We start from the raw sequence: 23,924 nt of genomic DNA, 5'->3' as shown, positions 1-23,924 counted from the left end.
AAAGACATGAAATAGAGAGAATAACAGAGAGAGAGAGAGAAAGAGAGCGAATGAGAGAAAGAAAGAGAGACAGAAGTAGAGAAAGAAAGAGACAGACAGAAGAAGAGAAAGACAGACAGACAGACAGACAGACAGACAGACAGACAGACAGACAGACAGACAGACAGACAGACAGACAGACAGACAGACAGACAGACAGACAGACAGACAGACAGACAGACAGACAGACAGACAGACAGACAGACAGACAGACAGACAGACAGACAGACAGACAAAGGGCTCCTGATCAAACACACAGAAGCCTTTGAAATCCTCTGAGGAACATGACAAAAAAAACATTCACAGCTACAGCTAGTCTGTAATCAGGCTTGGTAATAATAGCAATAATAATCCTAATCAGGACAGTGTACAATAAGGCTCTGTCCGTCTGGGTCTGTGGTTGCAATGGTAACCTGTCCCAGGGCGTCGGCCGTAACCTGACCTCTGCAGGGCACCACCTAGGGGTCAACAGGAAGTAGCTACTGGGCCAGCGGCCGGACGCTAAGCCACATAACACAGACCAAATTTAACACAGCTTTTCGTATGTTTCCTAATTCCAGCCAAACTGAATTCACTTTCAGCCAAATAAATATGAGTATTCTACTGAACTTCGGGCAGCCGTTGCAAGTCAGGGCATGCTGCAGAGTACTGGGAATGTAGGCAAATAGGGAGCACTCATACTGCTCTCTTTCACTATAATATATGCTCTGTCTCGGTCTCCCTTTCTCTGTTTCTATACATCTCTCCATCTCCCATGTCTCTCTCCTCTCTTCCTCCTTCTCCAACCTTAAACTCTTTGCCTTTCATAAGTCCTAACACAACCTCTCCAAGCCCCAATCCTTCTGTCTCCATTCATGCAAACACATTGTTAGCATTGCTAACAGCACTGACGGCCTGATTCCCCTAGTGTAGCGCATGAGACAACAAGATAGGCTAGGGATAGGATAGCAAGTAGATCCTAGCATATTATAGTACTAAGCTGCAAGTAATGCCCAGCCTGATCTCTCACTGCGGTGTGCCAGCTAGGCTTGGGCGGTATCCAGATTGTCCTACCATCATACTGACCTTGTGCCATCTTGGGATATTCGGTAATATCGGCACTGAACAAATGGGGCTTTTTTTTCAAACCGCTGTAATCCGAAGGCTAGCAATGCTAACAAGTACATGTAAAATCTTGTAGAGAATGCTAACTAAATGCTAACGAGTGCATTGCGAACATTTTATATAGTCTCTGACCTAAACTATTCACAGGACAGACATCCCAGCTCATAAAGTTATACAAGTAACTCAAAAATGCTACTCACAGTTTGCTGCACGCACAAAACAAATATTACACAATAAAGCTATTGATCCAAAAGGGGACTCTCTGCTGTTACTAAGCAAAGCTTGATTTTGCACAAATTAAATTTGCAAAACAGATGAACAACTGCAGAGCACTTAGCACATTTTAGAATTAACTTCATAAGATATCTACCTGGCAAACATTTAGTTGTGAATTCCATACTGTAACTTCATCACCTGGCACGTGCTGCACAACAGTGATCAAAGGCTCCGGTCTCTCTTTGTTGTGTGCTTGTAAACAAACACCACATGACTGGAGACTACCGGACTTCTATCTGGAAACATATTGGTGTTAGTTTAGGTAGTGTGTTTTCTTTTCCTGTTGAAGTGAACGTCTTCTGGCATTCCATCAGAGACTTATGAGGGCAACATATGGGCCGGGGGAAGGAATGATTATACATAGGAGAGGAGAGGAGAGGAGAGGAGAGGAGAGGAGACGAGAGGCGCACAAACACACACACACACACACACATTCAGTGGTTCACCAGTGTCTGCTACACTGAAGCCCATCCGTGGCAAAGAGGTTAGAGTGGCCCAGAAAAACAAAAAAAAGGACCACAAGGGCCACATATGAAGCCTATAACCCACTGACACTCCCTGTGCTGAGCAAGATGAGTTAAACACACACATACGCACGTGTGCACGTGCACACACATACATTCCAGCAGCCCTAAACCCCCCCCCCCGTCTGTCTCCATCTACCTCTCTATCTCTATCCCTCCATCCTCCTGCCAACACATGGTCACCTATCCCCCCGACGGTCTCACTGTTATCCTCAAAGAGGACCCAGCCCCTACAGCCCCATCATCGGCTATGTCCCAAATGGCACCCTATTCCCTATGGGTCCTGGTCAGATCTACTGCACTACATAGGGAATAGGCTGCCATTTGGAACGCATACAACCTCAGTCCCATCCCCATCCTAGTCAAACAGTCAGTCAGGACGCAAAGTGTGACATAACCCAGTCAAAACATATGATGCATGGGCGGCAGTTACGAGAGGAAGAGAGAGAGGGACCTCACTAGAGACAGTGAATAGTGAAGGGATGGGGGGGGGGGGGGGCGAGGCAACACCTCGGCTGTAGGGGGGTAGAGAGCGAAAGGGATGGAGGAGAAGAAGGATGGGGGGGAAGAGAAAGTAGGAGAGAGGAAGCAACACTTGGGTTGGATGGGGGAGAGAGGAGGGAGACTATGGGGAAAGGGGAGTCAGGGGTGAGGACATGAGACCCCCGGGTCTTAGCGTTGCGTGGTGACCCCTTTAAAACCTGAGCAGGAACATGGGGAGTTTATTAAGTCACTAGATGTCTTAGGGCCTAGGCCATGCCTCTACATCTGATCTGGCCTGTACATTACCCACACACACACACACACACACACACACACACACACACACAGACACACACACACACACACACGCGCAAGCGCACACAACTTGAGAAGTCATCACAAAGCCCATTAATCTGTGTCTGTTTTGTAGCTTGCTTGCCAGAGTGGGAGAAAAAAACATTACACAAACAGTTACAACCCAGCAAGGACCATTTATCAGTTAACACACTGTGCACTGTTGGCCACACACACACTTTAACATTTTAGCAGACACTCTTATCCAGAGCAACTTACAGTAGTGAATGCATACATTTCATTCATTTTTTTTCCATACTGGCCCCCCATGGGAATCAAACCCACAACCCTGGCATTGCAAACACCATGCTTTACCAACTGAGCCACACGGGACCAACGCAACACAACACAGGTCCTCTCCAGGCCAGTAATGTATCTGGCTGTCTGCTCTGCGACGCTCCTGACAGAGTGCAGGCTCTGTGAACTAGGCTGTGTTCTGCTGTTAAGCTGGCCCAGGATGGGTCTCGGAGCAGGAGCAGGGGAGAGCAAGAGAGTGGTGAGGTTGCCAGACACAGCAGGAGTCGGAGTAGGAGTCGGTGCAGGAGTGAGGGGTCACGTTGCCAGATATGGTAGACTTAGGTAGCAGGAGAAAGCCATTTGGTTGCCAAATTCTGCTGCTCTCAGTCAGTGTAGCACAGAGACAGCTAGGGGAGTCAGTCTGGACTGGAAGGAAATCCATTACTAGACACTCACTCTCCTCACTCCTCTTCCCCATGGCACTGGTTCAAAGTCAAAGAGGGGAATAAAGAGTCAAATGGGTGGTAGCTGCCTGAAGCTGTTTCTGGATAGCCCTCAATAAAGCAAAGATAGAAGGGAGGGAAAGGAGATACCTAGTCAGTTGCACAACTGAATGCATTCAACCAAAATGTGTCTTCCTCATTTAACCCAACCCCTCTGAATCAAAGAGGCGAGGGTGGCTGCCTTAGTCGACGTCCATGTCATCAGCGCCTGGGGAGCAGTTGTTGTTGGGGGATAACTCACCTTGCCGACTCTGGGATTAAGCGCTAGGCTAGCATACACACACGTACACACAGAGGAGCACAAGCACACATACTCCACACACCATACATATTGACACTAATCCAAACTCCTCTACTTCATATGGTTTCCATCTAAATGCAGTTTATGTCAGAACGTACTGCTGCCGCTTCATATGCGGCAAGTCAGATGCTCTCTCTGAAAAGAGAACACTCCTAACATGTCACATTAGCCCAGTCTTACAAGTTAGATCACGCGTCTCCACATCACTATAGAGACTTCACAGCACACGATAAGTAATGGCAAACCTAACGCTCTCTCCTGCTCAATAATTTCCAAACGCCATGACATTTTGCCCCTAATATCCTGCCTGGATAACCTCATCATGTTTTCACCAGGCCTTATTTCTGACAGTTCAGTTGCCTTCCTTTTTCCTCAGATATTCCTTCGTCAAACACCGACACCTCCGGTATTACCGGAAGTGCACACAAGGGGTGTTATTTTATACATTTTTTGGGACTCACAAAGCAATTTAGGCAATGGGGTTCTTGATCCAGAAGGGGATTTAATGTCTCTAGCCTGGGTACCACTCTTTTTAGCTAACATTTCACTCTTTGTCACTCCCCAAAGTGTTGACACAAAGTTGGAAGCACAGAATTGTCTAGAATGTCATTGTATGCTGTAGCGTTAAGGTTTTCCTTCACTAGAACTACGGGGCCTAGCCCGAACCATAAACAACAGCCCCAGACCATTATGCATTCGGGCAGGTGGTGTTCTCCTGGCACCCGCCAAACCCAGATTCATCCGCCAGACTGCCAGATGGTGAAGCGTGATTTATCACTCCAGAGAACACGTTTCCACTGCTCCAGAGTCCAATGGCAGCGAGCTTTACACCACTCCAGCCAACGCTTGGCATTAAGCATGGTGATCTTAGGCTTGTGTGAGGCTGCTCGGCCGTGGAAACCCATTTCATGAAGCTCGCGACTAATAGTTCTTGTGCTGACGTTGCTTCCAGAGGCAGTTTGGGAACGTGGTAATTAGTGTTGCAACCGAGGACAGACGATTTCAGCATTCAGCGGTCCCGTTCTGTGAGCTTGTGTAGCCTACCACTTCGTGGCTGAGACGATGTTGAACCTAGACGTTTCCACTTCACAATAAAAGCACTTACAGTTGACCGGGGGAGCTCTAGCAGGGCTGACATTTGATGAACTGACTTGATGGAAAGGTAGCATCAAATAACAATGCCACGTTGAAAATCACTGAACTCTTCAGTACGGGCCATTCTACTGCCAATGTTTGTCTATTTTATACACCTGTCGGCAACGGATATGGCCATACATGCACTCAAAGATATTCAGCTGGCCTTGCAGTTATGATTTTTGTTTTGTTGTATTTCTGAAACCTTTTTAAGAATTTTTCTGGTAGATGTTTTCTAAGACTGTCACGTCCTGACCAGTAGAGGGTGGTGTTGGGTCAGGACGTGGCAGAAGAGAGTGTGTGTTTTTGATTGTTCGTTGATTTTGGCCGTGTGACTTCCAATCAGGCACAGCTGTAGAGGGTTGTGGCTGATTGGGAGTCACACATAAGTTGCCTACGTTTCCTTTGTGTTTCGTGGGTAATTGTTCTTGTGGTTGCACCTGACAGGACTGTGTTGGCTGTCAGTTTTCTTGTTTTGTGTAGTTGTAAAGTGTTCGTTTAATTAAATCATGTTGAACACTAACTCCACCGCATTTTGGTCCATTCCTGACGACAGACCTTACAGAATTACCCACCAAACCAGGACCAAGCGGCGGAGGAGGAAGGAGCAGCAGGAGTACAGCGTGATGGACCAATGGACTTGGGAACAAATCCTGGACGGAGAGGGACCATGGACACAGGCTGGGGATTATCGCCTCCCGCAGTGGGAGATTGAAGCGGCGAGAGCGGAGAGGCGCTATTACGAGGAGAGAGAGCGCAACGAGCACGAGAGGCAGCCCCAATAATTTTTTGGGGGGGGGCACACGGGACAGTCGGCGAAGCCGAGGTCGGAACCAGAGCCAGTCGGGCTGACATGGGAGGTGAGCGAGGGGTACGAGGCAGAGACTGTGACAGAGTTAATGGGTAAATTAAAGGAAAGAGAGATGAGAGAGCTGCTAGTGTGGTGCATAAAGTACGGCATTCGCCCTAATGAGCGTGTCGTGGGAATGATGTCACCTGAGGCAGCTCTCCATACTCGTCCTAAGGTGCGTGCTGGTTGTTTGGTAAAGACTGTGCCTGCGCCCAGAAACAGGCCTCCTGCATGTCTTCCCAGCCCTGCACGTCCTGTGCCTACGCCCAGAACCAGGCCTCCTGCATGTCTTCCCATCCTGGTCAAGCCCGTGCCTCCTCCACGGACCAGTCCTCCAGTGGGTCTCTCCACCCTGGTCTCTCCTGTGCCACCTCCTCAAACCAGGCCTCCAGCGGGTCTTCCCAGACTGGTGAGTCCAGGGCCTGTGCCCAGAGCCAGGCCTCCTTCATGTCTCCCCAGCCTGGTGAATCCTGAGCCAGATCTGCCAGAGTGGCCCGTCGTGCCGGATCTGCCAGAGTGGCCCGTCATGCCGGATCTGCCAGAGTGGCCCGCCGTGCCGGATCTGCCAGAGTGGCCCGCCGTGCCGGATCTGCCAGAGTGGCCCGCCGTGCCGGATCTGCCCGAGTGGCCCGCCGTGCCGGATCTGCCCGAGTGGCCCGCCGTGCCGGATCTCCCCGAGTGGCCCGCCGTGCCGGATCTGCCCGAGTGGCCCGCCTGTCCTCCGGCCCAGCCCGAGTGGCCCGCCTGTCCTCCGGCCCAGCCCGAGTGGCCCGCCTGTCCTCTGGCCCAGCCCGAGTGGCCCGCCTGCCAGGGTCAGCTTGAGTGGCCCGTCTGCCCGGCGCAGCTATCGGCGCCACCAAAGTGGACGACGCCGAAGGTGGAGCGAGGTTTACGTCCCGCACCTGAGCCACCTCCAGGATAGGTGGGTTGGGGGAGGGAGGGTGTAGCACAGTGCCGTCGTTGACGGCAGCCACCCTCCCTTCCCTCCCTTTTTGTTTAGGGGATTTTTTTTTTGTAGTCGTTTTGGGGGGGGGGGGGTTCTGTGTTTTGTGTAGGTGCATTTCGGGGTATGCACCTTTGAGGGGGGGTACTGTCACGTCCTGACCAGTAGAGGGTGGTGTTGGGTCAGGACGTGGCAGAAGAGAGTGTGTGTTTTTGATTGTTCGTTGATTTTGGCCGTGTGACTTCCAATCAGGCACAGCTGTAGAGGGTTGTGGCTGATTGGGAGTCACACATAAGTTGCCTACGTTTCCTTTGTGTTTCAGGGTAATTGTTCTTGTCACAGTGGTTGCACCTGACAGGACTGTGTTGGCTGTCAGTTTTCTTGTTTTGTGTAGTTGTAAAGTGTTCGTTTAATTAAATCATGTTGAACACTAACTCCGCCGCATTTTGGTCCATTCCTGACGACAGACCTTACAAAGACCCCTTTTCCATCTGTTTATCCAGAAATCAATGCCTTTACTTATGCCTAATTTTTAAGATGGAAAATTGTAGAAAAATGACGGGCTCCCGCGCCTCGGAACCCCCTGGTCAGGCTCCCGCACCTCGGAACCCCCTGGTCAGGCTCCCGCGCCTCGGAACCCCCTGGTCAGGCTACCGCGCCTCGGAGCCGGCCCGTCAAGCTCGCGCGCCTCGGAGGTTTTATGGTTTTAGGTAACGGAATTACAAGGCACAAGGCAATATTTATTAAACTTACAAAATGTAAACAATAACTCCAAAACTAAATATTAGTGTTGCTATTAGTTGGCAGGGGTGTTTACGTCAACATTATCGTGTTTTGTTGTATTTCTGATACCTTAAGACTTTTTCTGGTAGATGTTTTCTAAGACCCCTTTTCCATCTGTTTATTCAGAAATCAAAGCCTTTACTTATGCCTAAATTCTAAGATGGAAAATGGTAGAAAAAAATGCATCTATGTCTTTTATATAGACTCTTAATTTGATATGCTCCTATAAACCTCACATGTTGGTGCTCATGGGTCCTTTTCGATGGAAATGTCCTACTGCAGGGTTTCCCAAACTTGGTCCTGGGGCCCCCCTGGGTGCACATTTTGGTTTATGCCCTAGCACTACACAGCTGATTCAAATAACCGATTCGTCATCAAGCTTTGATTATTTGAATCACCTGTATAGCGCTTGGGTAAAAACCAAAATGTGCACCCAGTTTGGGAAACCCTACCCTACTGCATAGTTACAGTAGGGATGACAGCCATATCTGTACTGTACAGGAGACGAGATATGAAAGGACAATTTGCTTCGGCATAAATTCAATTTGTATGAGTGGCACATGGGGAAAGTGTGTGTGTGTGTGTGTGTGTGTGTGTGTGTGTGTGTGTGTGTGTGTGTGTGTGTGTGTGTGTGTGTGTGTGTGTGTGTGCATGTTGTCTGCACTCAGAAATGTTTGTTCTACTTCATCTAAAATGTATTTGGGGAAAACATCCAAAATAGAGAGAACAAATATGCAACAGAAAACAGAATAGATTTTCCAGATGCAAAGGATGTATAAAATATGATTATATACCCAATATCTATTATGCAGAGGGTATATAGATATTATACAGTTAACATACAGAATAATTTAGGTCAGAATTCAGTATTGTGGACTAGGGTTCTCTTTGCAGGGCAAAGAGGGGGAATACCATAGTTTACAGTGGTAATACATAGGTACACATGGGAGCACTAAGGATTTGCTGTTTAGACATTAAACACAAGACAAATTACAGCACCAGAAATGTTGGTTTATGTGGTCATCATTATTAAATATTAAAATGAAACAAATTCTTTATTTTTCTCTTAAAAAGGGGAGCTCAAGACCTCCCGAGTGGCGCAGTGGTCTATGGCACTGCATCGCATTGCTGTGCCACTAGAGATTCTGGGTTTGTCCTGGCTTGTCGCAGACGGCCGCGACCGGGAGACTCACGGGGTGGTGCACAATTGGCCAAGCGTCGTCCGGGTTATCGGAGGTCTTGGCCGGTAGGGATGTCCTTGTCCCATTGCACACTAGCGACTCCTAACATGGTCGCCAGGTGTACGGTGTTTCCTCCGACACATTGGTGCGGCTAGCTTCCGGGTTATGTGGGCATTGTGTCAAGAAGCAGTGCGGCTTGGCTGGGTTGGGTTGTGTTTCGGAGGACGCATGGGTCTTGACCTTCGCCTCTCCCGAGTCCGTACGGGAGTTGCAGCGATGAGAGAAGACTGTAACTACCAATGAAATTGGGGAGAAAATGGGGTAAAATTTTTTGGGAAACATAATACAAGAATACAGTTGCATGGTATTTGCGTAATTTCTCTGCAGTGTTAATTTATGTTTTTCAGTGAAGTTGGCATGTCGATGTCTCAGCATCTGACTGTGTAGAACAAGGAAGGCTTCAAGTTCATATTCTGGAAGGAGGGAATCCAGGTGTCACTGTGGGGAGTCCACATTGTATTACAATGTAGCCAACTCAACCCATTCATAAGGAATGAAATAAATAACAGCCAATGACTCTGGCCCACTGTCAACCCAATACCTTGGACAATATTGCATTATTAGCCTACTTTATTACAATGATTGGATATTATTAGAGTAGCCTATATTAAATCATTTATACACATTTCAGAATACAGTCAATGACCTACAACGTCTGTGGTGGGCAATAAGAATGCTCCATCAACAATAGCATTTGTCATAAGAAAATGGACTTGGGCTGTTCGTTTCTGAATTTAACCAGTGACAGGTAGCAGCAGCCTTTCAGTATCTGCTACAATGTACTGTAGGCTATACAAAACATGCCAGTAGAAAGGTCGGGAGACGCATTGAAATAATGATGTGTAATGTTGTGTTGTACGCTACAAGTGCAGAGCATTGTAGCATATTCACAGGCTATGATAAGTGCACCAAATTGTATTCAAATTCAGTCATACAGTAATTTAAATTTGCAAAGAATTTCACACCAATAGCCTAATCTTTCCATTTAGCGTCTTGGGAGGATATTATCAGGCGGCTCAAAAAAGTATGCAGCGTACCTCGTAACTTTTATAGGCTTCTTCTAGCGGATGTGTTGGATAAAGACACACTGGGAGAAGAAACAACAGCAGAATAAGTTTCTGATCAACTTACCAGTGTCGAACTGTCTGGAAGCAGTCGAAGATATAAACCCAACTAGTAGAAGGGCAGCAGTATTTGTCAAAAATGAATCCATCGCTCGTGTCTTTGAGAAAGAAAGAGCGGGACTTGTCTTCGGTAGGGTACAGTCGTGTTCCGAACGGAGCAGAGAGTGTTCGGAGCTTCAGACGCAGGTGAACTGTTGTTCTGAACGCAGCCTGATGCGGCCAGTCGTTTTGTGTGAGTAGAGGGGTCGTTCCATGTTCGCGTTTAAAGTCTGTGAAGTGAACTCCAAGGCAGGCAGGTCTAAACACACAAAGACACAAGAGAGATAGTAGAAAGCAAGCAGGGGATCCTAGTCAGGTTCCCGTGCCTCAGCCGGTTCAACAGGTTACCGCGCCTCACCATAAGCGATCGGTTCCTGGTCCTCGGGACCGTCCCTCTGGTCGGTGTCCTGCGGCTGGAGCTGCGTGTCAGGGAGGGGACACAGTCACATATACTCCCTCTCCAGCACTCGAGGTCGTCAGGCTGCTCATTATTACGCACACCTGTCACCATCGTTACCCGCATCAGCGCCTCATCAGACTCACCTGGACTCAATCACCTGTCTGATTACCTTCCCTATATATGTCACTCCCTTTGGTTCTTTCCCTAGGCGTTATTGTTTCTGTTCCGTTGTTTCATGTTTGTCCGCTACTCGTGTTTCTTGTTTTGTTCCTTGTGTTATTTATTATTAAAAGTCACTCTCTGAACTTGCTTCTCGACTCCCCCGAACACAAACGTCAACAACAGAATAATAACTGTAGTTTAACCGGCTCCGGTTTGTTCATAGGGCCCGACACACACACATGCACACACACCGCGAAAGCAAACATTACCATCTTTCAGCTTTCAGCAAAACTCAAAACTCCACTGTTACAGCTTTGACATGAAACGACTTCCATTTGTGTGTACGAGTGTCAAGTGTCTCTGCGGCTGCCAAGCAAACTTTCTCTCTCTGAGCTTTGCTCCTGGTTGGTTAGAGAGGAGAATGGTATGTGGGAGTCCAAGCGGCTGGGCCCGTTTATAAAGCCCTTAAAGACACTCAGCTCTGAAAACCAATGTGTGCATCCCAAATGGAACCCTATTCCCTTTATAGTGCACTACTTTTGACCAGGGCCCATTGGGCTCTGGTCAAGAGAAGTGCACTATACTGTATAGGCAATAGGGTGACATTTGAGACACAGTAAGTGTAAAAAGGAGGCAGAGATGATGAGTGTTTAAGCCTCAGCTATATATCTTCCTTCAACACCTACGACACAGTAAGCCTGTAGCTATAAGTGCTTGGCAATTCTACGGAAATTGAATTATGCCACAAAAAACATTGATTTTAACAAACCATACTCTATGCAACTCTATGCAACTCGTGCAACTCTGAACTCTTCGGGGCGGCAGGTAGCCTAGCGGTTAGAGTGTTGGACTAGTAACTGAAAGGTTACTAGATCGAATCCCTGAGCTGACAAGGTAAAAATCTGTCATTCTGCCCCTGAACAAGGAAGTTAACCCACTGTTCCTACCCTGTCATTTTAAATAAGAATTTGTTCTTAACCGACTTACCTAGTTAAATTTGTAAAAAAATGCACAAGAACTACTTTTAACAATGTCCACTGAAAAATGTACAAAAACAAATTTCTTGGAAAAACTGTGCAAATGCAAACTTTGGTAAAGGAATTACGGTCAAATGTCTCTCAGGTGTTTATGTGACCACGTTTTCCAAAACCTCTGTTAAATATCTGCCCTGAATTAAGATTCCAAGATGTCTGCAGAAAGAATGGGGTGTCAGCTATGACATGGCACCTTGAGTTTGAAAAAATCTATTTTGGTTGTTGAACTACAGTAAGTGAATTGGATTTACACCTGGTAACGGAATTATGGTAACAAAATTACATCATGGGTCCCTGATCTGTAATACAGAAATGCATAATTATAGATATGAATGTCATTCTCCTCATGTTTCACATGTTTTGACAGTGCAGCACAGTAGAGTAGAGTGCAGTACAATACAGCACAACACAGCAGAGCAGAGTAGGACAGGGTTCAGTACAGTGCAGTAAAGTAAATTTAGTTCAGTACAGTAGAGTACAGTAGAATATTCTGTACTCTACTGTACTATACTTTACTTTACTGTACTGTATTGTACTGTACTACTGTATTGGACTGTACTCTACTGTGCTCTACTCACAGTACTATATTGTATTGTACATTATTGTGTTGTACTATAGTCTACTGTGCTCTACTATCTGTACAGTTCTGTACTCAGCACTGTGCTATATTGTACAGTACTATACTGTTCTTTACTCACTGTACTGTACTCTACTGTACTGTGCTATCCAAACTTGTGAAACATAAGTCTATGATAGGTTCAGATTTGGTCCAGTGTGGACGTTACAGTTTTTTAAAAAATCATTTTTTTATGGTTCAATTTTCACAAGTATATGGTACATTTTCACCACTCTTAGTACAAAACTCCAAACAGACCATCAAAAAGGCAGTTGTTTCAAAACACTAAGTACATTTTTAATTGACTAAGTACAACACAAAATCATACAGTAAATGTTTCACCAAACTTAATCAGTGTATCATCTAGAAATACATGTTTCGCATTGCAATTCATTTTCATATAAAGTAATTGCCTTTCATAATGCAATGCGCACATTACTTTTGATATGATTCTTTTATCTTTTGTTAACATACATTTTACTGTTACTTAATGCGACTGCTCTTAATTTATGATCACTTAAATGTTTGATAAATCTATAGAGTGTAAATGTAAACCGGTTAGTCTACCACAGATTTTGAAAACGACATGTATGTCTGTAAAGTAGAAACATAAAAGTATGATATATATACTCAAATGTACTACTATGATGATAACTCGAATGTACTACCATGATGATGACAATTAAGTATTTTTTTTATCTGATATTGACAAGATCAGAGATGTACCGTATGTAACAAATTAAATCAAAGTTTATTGGTTGTGTACACAGATTTGCAGATGTTACAGCAGGTGCAGCGAAATGCTTGTATTTCTAGCTCCTATAGTGCAGTAATACAATATCAATACACAAATAATCCCAAAAGGTCAAAACAAGAAGGAAATGCATCCCCTATACAGTAAACATTTCCCCAAAATGAAGTTAATAGGGTCTTTTGGATGGGGGAGATTCACACTGAGAGAGAGAGAGAGAGAGAGAGAGAGAGAGAGAGAGGAGAGAGAGAGAGAGAGAGAGAGAGAGAGAGAGAGAGAGAGAGAGAGAGAGAAATGTATATATGCCTTCAGTTAGCTTTCATTTGACACCCAATTTGATATGCTCCTATAAACCTCACATGTTGGTGCTCATGGGTCCTTTTCGATGGAAATGTCCTACTGCAGGGTTTCCCCAAACTTGGTCCTGGGGCCCCCCTGGGTGCAGGTTTTGGTTTATGCCCTAGCACTACACAGCTGATTCAAATAACCGATTCGTCATCAAGCTTTGATTATTTGAATCACCTGTATAGCGCTTGGGTAAAAACCAAAATGTGCACCCAGTTTAGAAAACCCTGCCCTACTGCATAGTTACAGTAGGGATGACAGCCATATCTGTACTGTACAGGAGACAAGATTTGAAAGGACAATTTGCTTCGGCATGAATTCAATTTGTATGAGTGGCACATGGGGAAAGTCTGTGTCTGTGTGATGTGTTTGTGTATATGTGTGTGTGTGTGTGTGTGTGTGTGTGTGTGTGTGTGTGTGTGTGTGTGTGTGTGTGTGTGTGTGTGTGTGTGTGTGTGTGTGTGTGTGTGTGTGTGTGTGTGGGGGGCGCCTGTGCATGTTGTCTACACTCAGAAATGTTTGTTCTACTTGATCTAAAATGTATTTGGGGAAAACATCCAAAATAGAGAGAACATCATCCCCACACTGAGTTGCTCTACGACAAATATGCACCAGAAAACAGAATAGATTTTCCAGATGCAAAGGATGTATAAAATATGATTATATACCCAATATCTATTATGCAGAGGGTATATAGATATTATACAGTTAACATACAGAATACTTTAGGCCAGAATTCAGTATTCTGGACTAGGGTTCTCTGTCCATTGCAGGGAAAGAGGGGGAATACCATAGTTTACAGTGGTAATACATAGGTACACATGGGAGCACTAACATATGTAGCCCAGATGGTCAAACCTCTCATTGGAATCAAAGGTATAATTAAGAAAGAACAACATTAACAGGAAAGCAGGAGGATTTTCTGTTTAGACATTAAACACATCCCAAATTACAGCACCAGAAATGTTGGTTTATGTGGTCATCAATATTAAATATTCAAAACAAACAATTTCTGGTGCTGGGGGGGGGGTCGTTTTGAAACGAGGGAATCCAATGTCACTGTGGGAAGTCCACATTGTATTACAATGTAGCCAACTCAACCCATTCATAAGGAATGAAATAAATAACAGCCGATGACTCTGGCCCACTGTCAACCCAATACCTTGGACAATATTGCATTATTAGCCTACTTTATTACAATGATTGGATATTATTAGAGTAGCCTATATTAAATCATTTATACACATTTCAGAATACAGTCAATGACCTACAACGTCTGTGGTGGGCAATACAAATGCGCCATCAACAATAGCATTTGTCATAAGAAAACTGACAATCTGTTCGTTTCTGAATTTAACCAGTGACAGGTAGCAGCAGCCTTTCAGTGTGCTACGATGTACAGTAGGCTATACAAAACATGCCAATAGACAGGTTGGAAGACGCATATAAAGAATCCTGTGTAATGTTCTGTTGTTCGCTGCAAGTGCAGAGCATTGTAGCATATTCACAGGCTACGATAAGAGCACAAATTCAGTCATACAGTAAATTACATTCGCAAAGAATTTCACACCAATAGCCTAATCTTTCCATTTAGCGTCTTTGGAGGATATTATCAGGCGGCTCAAAAAAGTACGCAGCGTACCTCGTAACTTTTAAAGGCTTCTTCTAGCGGATGTGTTGGATAAAGACACACACTGGGAGAAGAAGCAACAGCAGAATAAGTTTCTGATCAACTTACCAGTGTCGAACTGTCTGGAAGCAGTCGAAGATAAAAACCCAACTAGTAGTAGGGCAGCAGTATTTGTCAAAAATGAATCCATCGCTCGTGTCTTTGGGAAAGAAAGAGCGGGACTTGTCTTGGGTACGGTACAGTCGTGTTCCGAACGGAGCAGAGAGTGTTCGGAGCTTCGGACGCAGGTGAACTGTTGTTCTGAACGCAGCCTGATGCGGACTGATGCGGCCAGTCGTTTTGTGTGGGTAGAGGTGCCGTTCCTAGTTCGCGTTTAAAGTCTGTGAAGTGAACTCCAAGGCAGGCAGGTCTCAACACACAGACACAAGAGAGATAGTAGAAAGTAAGCAGGGGATCCTATTTCGAATCATGTGACAGGAAATTGTGGCAATGGATTCAACCTGCAGCGTTGGGCAGTCAGAGAGAGAGTGTGGAGAGAGAGAGAGAGAGAGAGAGAGAGAGAGAGAGAGAGAGAGAGAGAGAGAGAGAGAGAGAGAATAAAGCCCATTGAATTAAATTGAGAGCGAGTAAAGCGGGAGTCATTGAGGGTTTGTATGTCAGAGCAGTTTTAGTGCCTCAGTAAAATAATAACACATTAATAACACTGGTTCATTCATTTAACTTTCTTTTATCAGGGAATAAGGTTGAGAATACATGAGGGGCCAAGTTGGAATTCAGCCAGGGACACTGGGGTTAACACCCCTACTGCCACAAATGCCTTTTGATCTTCAGAACCAGGACCTTGGTTTAGTTTGACTTGATGTGCAAGACTCATTGAAACTCTCTGAAACGCTCGGAAACTCTCTGTAACTCTCTGAAACTCTCTGAAACTCTCTGAAACTCTCTGAAACTCTCTGAAACTCTCTGTAACTCACTGAAAGTCTTTGAAACATACTGTTAATGACACACAGCTACTACCATTTACTGTGGAGAACTGATTATTTCGGACAGTCTGGAGTCTGAAATGAGAGGCTCAGTGTGAGGATGAATAGATGGAGAAAGCCGTTTATTCTAATTTCAAAAGGTTTCTTCCCTCACTATACTGACCATGCTATAGCTTTGTTCCTGTAAGTTACCCTCAGGGCGTGCCAGGATGAACCATGACGTATCCAATGATCCTGCTTCATTTTGAGACAAAGTGGGACGTTATCCGGAAGTCCCCGTAAAATGTGTTGTATTGAAAAACAAATTATGTTTACAGTTGCTTATTTCCAATAGCAATTTGGTTCCAGGCTATTGGAGGGGGTGAAACCACATTTTTTTGAAGCAAATAAGAAGCTTAGAATGGAGCTAAAACATAAGCAGCCTTGAACTTTTATTTGGATAGATGCTCTACAGACTATCTACAGAAACATTTCAACTAACTATCTACTAACCTTAACCCTAGCTCTAACCCTAACCTTAATCCTTATCCTAACCCTACATTTTCATAAACCTAATCATAACCATAGCAATCAGTTGCTTATCAACAATAGTTTATTGATAGTATGACCATCAGTAGAGCATCTACAGATGGAAAATCCTGACTATCCAAATAAAGTGTGACCACCCTTTTTACCATTTATAGCTTAGAAATCAGTTATCATGCAGAAAACAGGTGCAGAATTATACTTTAGTCCCAAATGCTCTAGTAATTCTACCGCTTGACCTTCTCTCACGACTTCCCAAACGTTGTAAGCAGAACAGCACCCTCATGTGTTCATCATAATATCACAATTAGGAAGTATTGCTGTCCTCTGCTCTCTCGGACTGTCGGACACGTGCACGCCTGTACGCGCACACGCGCACACACACACACACACACACACACACACACACACACACACACACACACACACACACACACACACACACACACACACACACAGAATCAGAAAACATTCAGGACCCTAAAATAGAATATCCATTATGATCTTACCAACCCAACCTCACCAACAGAAATATGACCTAGTTGCCAGAACTCACAGAGTTGGCTGGTTGGTTTGGTTGTTTGGGAGGGTATTATATATAACACTGCACTGGGAAAGTAATAATCCTGGGTGACTCGTGACCTTTGGGGATGTAAGTTACAAAGTATCCTCAAGTTGCTACATGGCCACCATAATGCCACACTGCCTTTAAGTCGACACTACAGTGTCGACTTAGAGTGTATCTCTACATACAGTCTATGATTCACAAATGTATACTTTTTTTGGAAAACCAAATAATTATTAATAAAAACAGTCAATATCAACTATTCTAAGGGACACTAAATCCTTGTTTCATACAGTAATAATAAAAGACGGAAGAAGGGCCATAATATTGTACATTCACTTCTTTAAGTTATTAGAATATTCTCTGTGTGCCATTTTCATACTTTTCAAAATTTCTACAGAATCCCATTAAAAATACTTATCTTACTCCCATTACTCCTCACTACTATTACTCCTTTCATAGAGGATAATGATGATAAGCAGCCTACAGTGAGCAGGGTTAGAGCCGTAGTCTATCCTCTTCTCTGTGTGGAATCACGTTGTTCCTCTCTCCTCTCCTCTCCTGTCTGTACACGCTGCCTGGTTGCATTCCTTGTGGTCAACTGGAGTTACAGCAACCCTGCTATTTGTCTTTCATCCTGCACTCTCCTGATGAAACACTGTATGCCCTCTTACATGCATACATCAAATTTGCACTTTAAGGTTCGGTGGGGTGAGCCAAGACTAGTCATATCTACAGACGATCCGGAGTGGAGTGTAGTGCTCATAGCGATTATATTTCAGTGAACCCTATATTTCTGAAATGAAATTCTTTTTCTGAGGTGAAAAGTCTAGGATAGGGGGCTCTCATTGGTGTTTATATTCTAGAGTCTTATGAGTTGGGCCTAACCTTGCGAAGGAGAAATATGCGTAACATGAATATGAAAATGTAAATGCAATTGCCTTATTAGATGAGCTGTTTTATCATCCAAGAGCAAGAGAGATAGAGTGAGAGACGGAAAGAAAGAGAGACAGAGAGAAAAAGAGAGACAGTGAGAAAAATAGAGAGACGGAGAGAGGGAGAGAGAAAGAAAGAGACAGAAAAAAAAGAGAAAGATAGAGATGGGGGGACAATAAGTACGTGGTTTCTTTAAAAGAACAAAAAACAGTCACATGTTGTAACTTTTTTCAAATAAGTTCACCCCTTCTTTTTTTATAACTTTGTTCCAATGAAGTGTTAGCAATAGCATGACATTCAAAATAATAAAAAATTGTCATATTTCTTCACAGTTTGGCTAACACAAAATGTTGCCATGTTGTCCCTACTCCACCCTCCTTTTGACTTCTTAATGTTTGACTCACTGTTTAGCTGCCGGTGCAATTCCAACTAAACGCTGAACACTCTGACACTTCTCGGGTCTCTACATTAATTAAAATCACAACACACAGAGTTACAGAGTCCCGGTCCCCCAGTCCTGCCCGGAGTCATGTATTTAGAGAGTTGGGCAATTGAAGTTTCAGCATTATGATGCATTTACTTGACACTACAACATTCTATGGCAGCCATGTTAGCGCCCAATTAACATTACATGGGGAATATGTAAGGGATAATCAATCAGGGGCAAAGCGTGGAAGGTGTGTTCCACGACACGCTAGCGGAGTGGAACTATCCTTCCACGGAGTTGCATTATTTTCCAGAGAACGCATAGAGCCCCGAGTTGATCATCCCTTTTATACCATGGCTATAATTTAACACATTTGCTGCTAGAAATGTGTTAATTTGCAGGAAGAAATGTGTTCAACATCCACTGAAGTAGGTAGCAAGTTTACTAGATAGCTACAGTAGTTGCCTTGGTCACCAAACAAACAGACTTGCTAGTTTAGCTAACCAAACCATCACGCCTAGCTTGTTATTATGAAAATTCATAAATTCCAATAACGTTAATGTTATTCAGCTCAAATGAATGGTGCTTTCAAGACAACTGGGACCTAGTGGTCAAATCATGACGTCAGTGATCTTCAGGTCTTCCCCAGTCCGAGCTAGTTTTTTTCCTGATTTCCCAGTTGTTATAAACACGGCAATAGAAAGTAAGAATGAACTGGCCATTGAATTCTACCATGCTAATATACTGTGCGTTATAGGGAAATAATGCACGCTCTAGAATTCCCTTCAAGCCAATCATGAACGAGTATTCAACAATGCCATGCTATGATTAATTATAAAACAGGTTGTTTGGATCCTAGATTCTGATTGGTTGTTAGCAGGGAGTTACTCACCACAATTCCCGGGTAATGCCTGTTAACAGTTCCATTTGAATGATCAATGTGCATCTACTGTCCCACACCCCAGCCAGGCAATTCATAAACTTAAAAATAAACGTCCAGATATTATTTTCGCAAGATTCTAGCCTAGAAAATTGGTTTGCAACCTTTGGGGTTTGTCTGAACATTGCTGCCTGGTTCTCCAACCTGTGCAACAATGTTGAAGTTGTTTTCTTTTGCGATCTCCACCATGCCATAGAGAATGAACGTGTCCGGACGAGAATGACAGCTTATCTGAGCCAGGCAAATTCATTTATCAGGATCATTATAATGGATATATCCAAAGAAATGGCAATAGAAACAAAGGTAAAACAAACGAAAATGCACATAGTTTGCTGTCATTTCAGCTGCTTGATGTGATTGTGTGTTAGCTTTAGTTGACTAGCTGGCAAAGGAGAAGTAGCTAGCATCCATAGAAACCTTTTTGGCTTAGAATGGACGACCAGTCCGTTTATCAACCATGCCAATAGAATTGCCCATTTGGCTAGCAACTTCAGAATCTCAGAACTAATGACTGGCTTTTCTGTTGTCTGGTTGAAGGAAGAAACAAAATTAATTTACTCATTAAAATAAAACATTTTGTAAATATGTTGGTAAAAGCACGTACACACATAGGGAATTCATCAATCTCCCTCTACCTTCGTGGTCTCTAATTAGCATTGGGGTGACACCCTCTGGAATGCGTGGTTATTATAATGTGGTATGCTTTATCTCAGAGAGCGAGAGAGACACAGAGACACAGAGAGTGAGAAACACAGAGAGAGAAATACAGAGAGAGAAACACAGAGAGAGAGAAACACAGAGAAAGAGAGAAAGAGATGAGGTAGGACACTAAAGCCTGTGATTCAAATCCCAGATTCAAATCTGTTATTGTTCCTGCAGTCTGAACAGCCAAAAAAGCACATGGAATCTGATATGTCAAGCCACATTTTAAACCCCCTTCGTAGGTGCCAACACAATCCCTTATCATATCAATGGGGAACCGGCAACTCCTCAACCAGGACAATTTATAATTCAGTCAAAAGCATATAAATCCAAATGCATTCTCAATAATAATTACAGGTCTATACAATAGAAATAATACATCTGGAAGCAGTCAAATATAGAAACCCAACTAGTAGAAGGGCAGCAGTATTTGTCAAAAATGAATCCATCGCTCGTGTCTTTGAGAAAGAAAGAGCGGGACTTGTCTTGGGTAGGGTACAGTCGTGTTCCGAACGGAGCAGAGAGTGTTCGGAGCTTCAGACGCAGGTGAACTGTTGTTCTGAACGCAGCCTGATGCGGCCAGTCGTTTTGTGTGAGTAAGAGGTGTCGTTCCAAGTTCGCTTTTAAAGTCTGTGAAGTGAACTCCAAGGCAGACAGGTCTAAACACACAAAGACACAAGAGAGATAGTAGAAAGCAAGCAAGGGATCCTAGTCAGGTTCCCGTGTGTCACGTTCGAGACCAAAGTGCAGCGTTGGTATCGTTCCACATCTTTATTATATAGTGAAACTTAGCCAAACAAACAATAAACTATAAACAAACAACAAACCGTGACGACAGAGGTGCAACATGCACTAACTCAAAATAATCTCCCACAAAACCAAGTGGGAAAAACAACTACTTAAATATGATCCCCAATTAGAGTCAACGATGAGCAGCTGCCTCTAATTGGGAATCATACAAAAACCCCAACATAGAAAAAATAAACTAGATAAAACCCCCCAGTCACGCCCTGACCTACTCTACCATAGAAAATAAGAGCACTCTATGGTCAGGACGTGACAGTACCCCCCCCCCCCCCCCCCAATCCGCCAACATTGGAGGCGGCTCTCTTTCGGGGGTCGTCGCCGAAAGCTCCGGACCATGGATCGTCACCGGACCGTAGATCGTCGCCGTAAGCTCTGGACTGGGAACTGTCGCCGGAAGCTCTAGACTGGGAACTGTCGCCGGAAGCTCTGGACTGGGAACTGTCGCCGGAAGCTCTGCACTGGGAATTGTCGCCGGAAGCTCTGGACTGGGAACTGTCGCCGGAAGCTCTTGAACGGGAAGGCGCACTGGAGGCCTGATGCGTGGGGCCGGCACAGGTGGCGCCACACTGGTAACACGCACCTCAGGGCGAGTGCGGAGAGCAGGCACAGGACGCACCGGACTGGGCAGGCTTACTGGAGGCCTAGTGCGTGGAGCCGGGACAGGTGGCACCAGACTGTTGACACGCACTTCAGGGCGAGTGCGAGGAGCAGGCACAGGATGTACTGGACTGGGGAGGCGCTCTGGAGGCCTGATGCGTGGGACCGGTACAGGTGGCACCGGACTAGTGACATGCACTTCAGGGCAAGTGCGGGGAGGAGGCACAGGATATACTGGACCGTGGAGGCGCACTGGAGGTCTGGAGCGTAGAGCTGGCACAACCCGTCCTGGCTGAATGCTCACTTTAGCCCGGCAAGTGCGGGGCGCTGGCACAGGACGCACTGGGCTGTGAAGGCGCACTGGCGACACAGTGCGTAGAGCTGGTGCAGGATATCCTGGACCAAGGAGACGCACCGGAGACCAGGAGCACTGAGCCGGCACAACCTGTCCTGGCTGAATGCTCACTTTAGCCCGGCAAATGCGGGGCGCAGGCACAGTGCGCACCGGGCTATGAATGCGCACTGGAGATACAGTGCGCATCACCGGATAACACGGTGCCTGACTGGTCACACGCTCCCCACGGTAAGTACGGGGAGTTGGCTCAGGTCTAAACCCTGACTCTGCCAATCTCCCCGTGTGCCTCTCAGGCTTCCATCGTTGCCGTGCTAATTCCTCGTATCGTCGCCGTTCCTCTTTTGCTGCCTTTATCTCCTCCCTTGGACAGCGATACTCCCCAATCTGCGTCCAGGGCCCCTTGCCGTCCAGGATCTCCTCCCATGTCCACTCCTGGCCACGCTGCTTGGTCCTCTGGTGGTGGGAGATTCTGTCACGTTCCTCGTAGGAAGGAGACCAAAGCGCAGCGTGGGTATCGTTCCACATCTTTATTATATAATGAAACTTAGCCAAACAAACAATAAACTATAAACAAACAACAAACCGTGACGACAGAGGTGCAACATGCACTAACTCAAAATAATCTCCCACAAAACCAAGTGGGAAAAACAACTACTTAAATATGATCCCCAATTAGAGACAACGATGACCAGCTGCCTCTAATTGGGAATCATACAAAAAACCCAACATAGAAAAAATAAACTAGAACACAACATAGAAAAAATAAACTAGATAAAACCCCCAGTCACGCCCTGACCTACTCTACCATAGAACATAAGAGCACTCTATGGTCAGGACGTGACAGTACGCGACACCGTGCCTCAGCCGGTTCAACAGGTTCCCGCGCCTCACCATAAGCGACCGGTTCCTGGTCCTCGGGACCGTCCCTCTGGTCGGTGTCCTGCGGCTGGAGCTGCGTGTCAGGGATGGGACACAGTCAAGTATACTCCCTCTCCAGCACTCGAGGTCGTCAGGCTCTTCATTATTACGTACACCTGTCACCATCGTTACCCGCATCAGCGCCTCATCAGACTCACCTGGACTCAATCACCTGCCTGATTACCTCCCCTATATATGTCACTCCCTTTGGTTCTTTCCCTAGGCGTTATTGTTTCTGTTCCGTTGTTTCATGTATGTACGCTACTCGTGTTTCTTGTTTTGTTCCTTGTGTTATTTATTATTAAAAGTCACTCTCTGAACTTGCTTCTCGACTCCCCCGAACACAAACGTCAACAACAGAATAATAACTGCAGTTTAACCGGCTCCGGTTTGTTCATAGGGCCCGACACACACACATGCACACACACCACGAAAGCAAACATTACCATCTTTCAGCTTTCAGCAAAACTCAAAACTCCACTGTTACAGCTTTGACATGAAACGACTTCCATTTGTGTGTACGAGTGTCAAGTGTCTCTGCGGCTGCCAAGAAAACTTTCTCTCTCTGAGCTTTGCTCCTGGTTGGTAAGAGAGGAGAAGGGTATGTGGGAATCCAAGCGGCTGGGCCCGTTTATAAAGCCCTTAAAGACACTCAGCTCTGAAAACCAATGTGTGCATCCCAAATGGAACCCTATTCCCTTTATAGTGCACTACTTTTGACCAGGGCCCATTGGGCTCTGGTCAAGAGAAGTGCACTATACTGTATAGGCAATAGGGTGACATTTGAGACGTAGTAAGTGTAAAAAGGAGGCAGAGATGATGAGTGTGTTTAAGCCTCAGCTATATATCTTCCTTCAACACCTACGACACAGTAAGCCTGTAGCTATAAGTGCTTGGCAATTCTACGGAAATTGAATTATGCCCCTAAAAACATTGATTTTAACAAACCATACTCTATGCAACTCTATGCAACTCGTGCAACTCTCAACTCTTTGGGGCGGCAGGTAGCCTAGTGGTCAGAATATTGAACTAATAACCGAAAGGTTGCAAGATGGAATCCCCGAGCTGACAAGGTAAAAATATCTGTCGTTCTGCCCCTGAACGAGGCAGTTATGCCACTGTTCCTAGGCCGTCATTAAAAATAAGAATTTGTTCTTAACTGACTTGCCAAGTTGAATAAAGGTAAAATATATACATTTTTTAAATGTAGAAAAAAGTTTTAAAAAATAAATAAAAACCCTGGAATGAGAAGGTGTGTACAAACTTTTGACTGGTACTGAAAAGAAAGAAGCCTTA

General features: G+C 45.0%; 1 protein-coding gene across 3 annotated transcripts in view; it reads right to left on the bottom strand.

The window, feature by feature from the left end:
* Nucleotides 1–15,338, bottom strand: part of LOC106584901 (kremen protein 1) — a 124,473-nt gene extending 109,135 nt beyond the window's left edge. Inside the window, exon 1 of one of the 3 annotated variants that reach the window (XM_014170565.3) lies at nt 14,982–15,338. In XM_014170565.3, coding sequence (XP_014026040.1) covers nt 14,982–15,063 — 82 coding nt within the window. In that variant the 5' untranslated portion in view covers nt 15,064–15,338. Of the gene's footprint in view, nt 1–9,903; nt 12,651–14,981 lie in introns of those variants that run through there. The other 2 variants (XM_014170566.3, XM_014170564.3) reach the window with 2 other exon arrangements.
* Nucleotides 15,339–23,924: the final 8,586 nt, after the last annotated feature.

The sequence above is a fragment of the Salmo salar genome, chromosome 24, assembly GCF_965601325.2.
Source record: "Salmo salar chromosome 24, fSalSal1, whole genome shotgun sequence".
NCBI lineage: Eukaryota > Metazoa > Chordata > Actinopteri > Salmoniformes > Salmonidae > Salmo > Salmo salar.
This window is presented reverse-complemented; position numbering and strand designations above follow the sequence as displayed.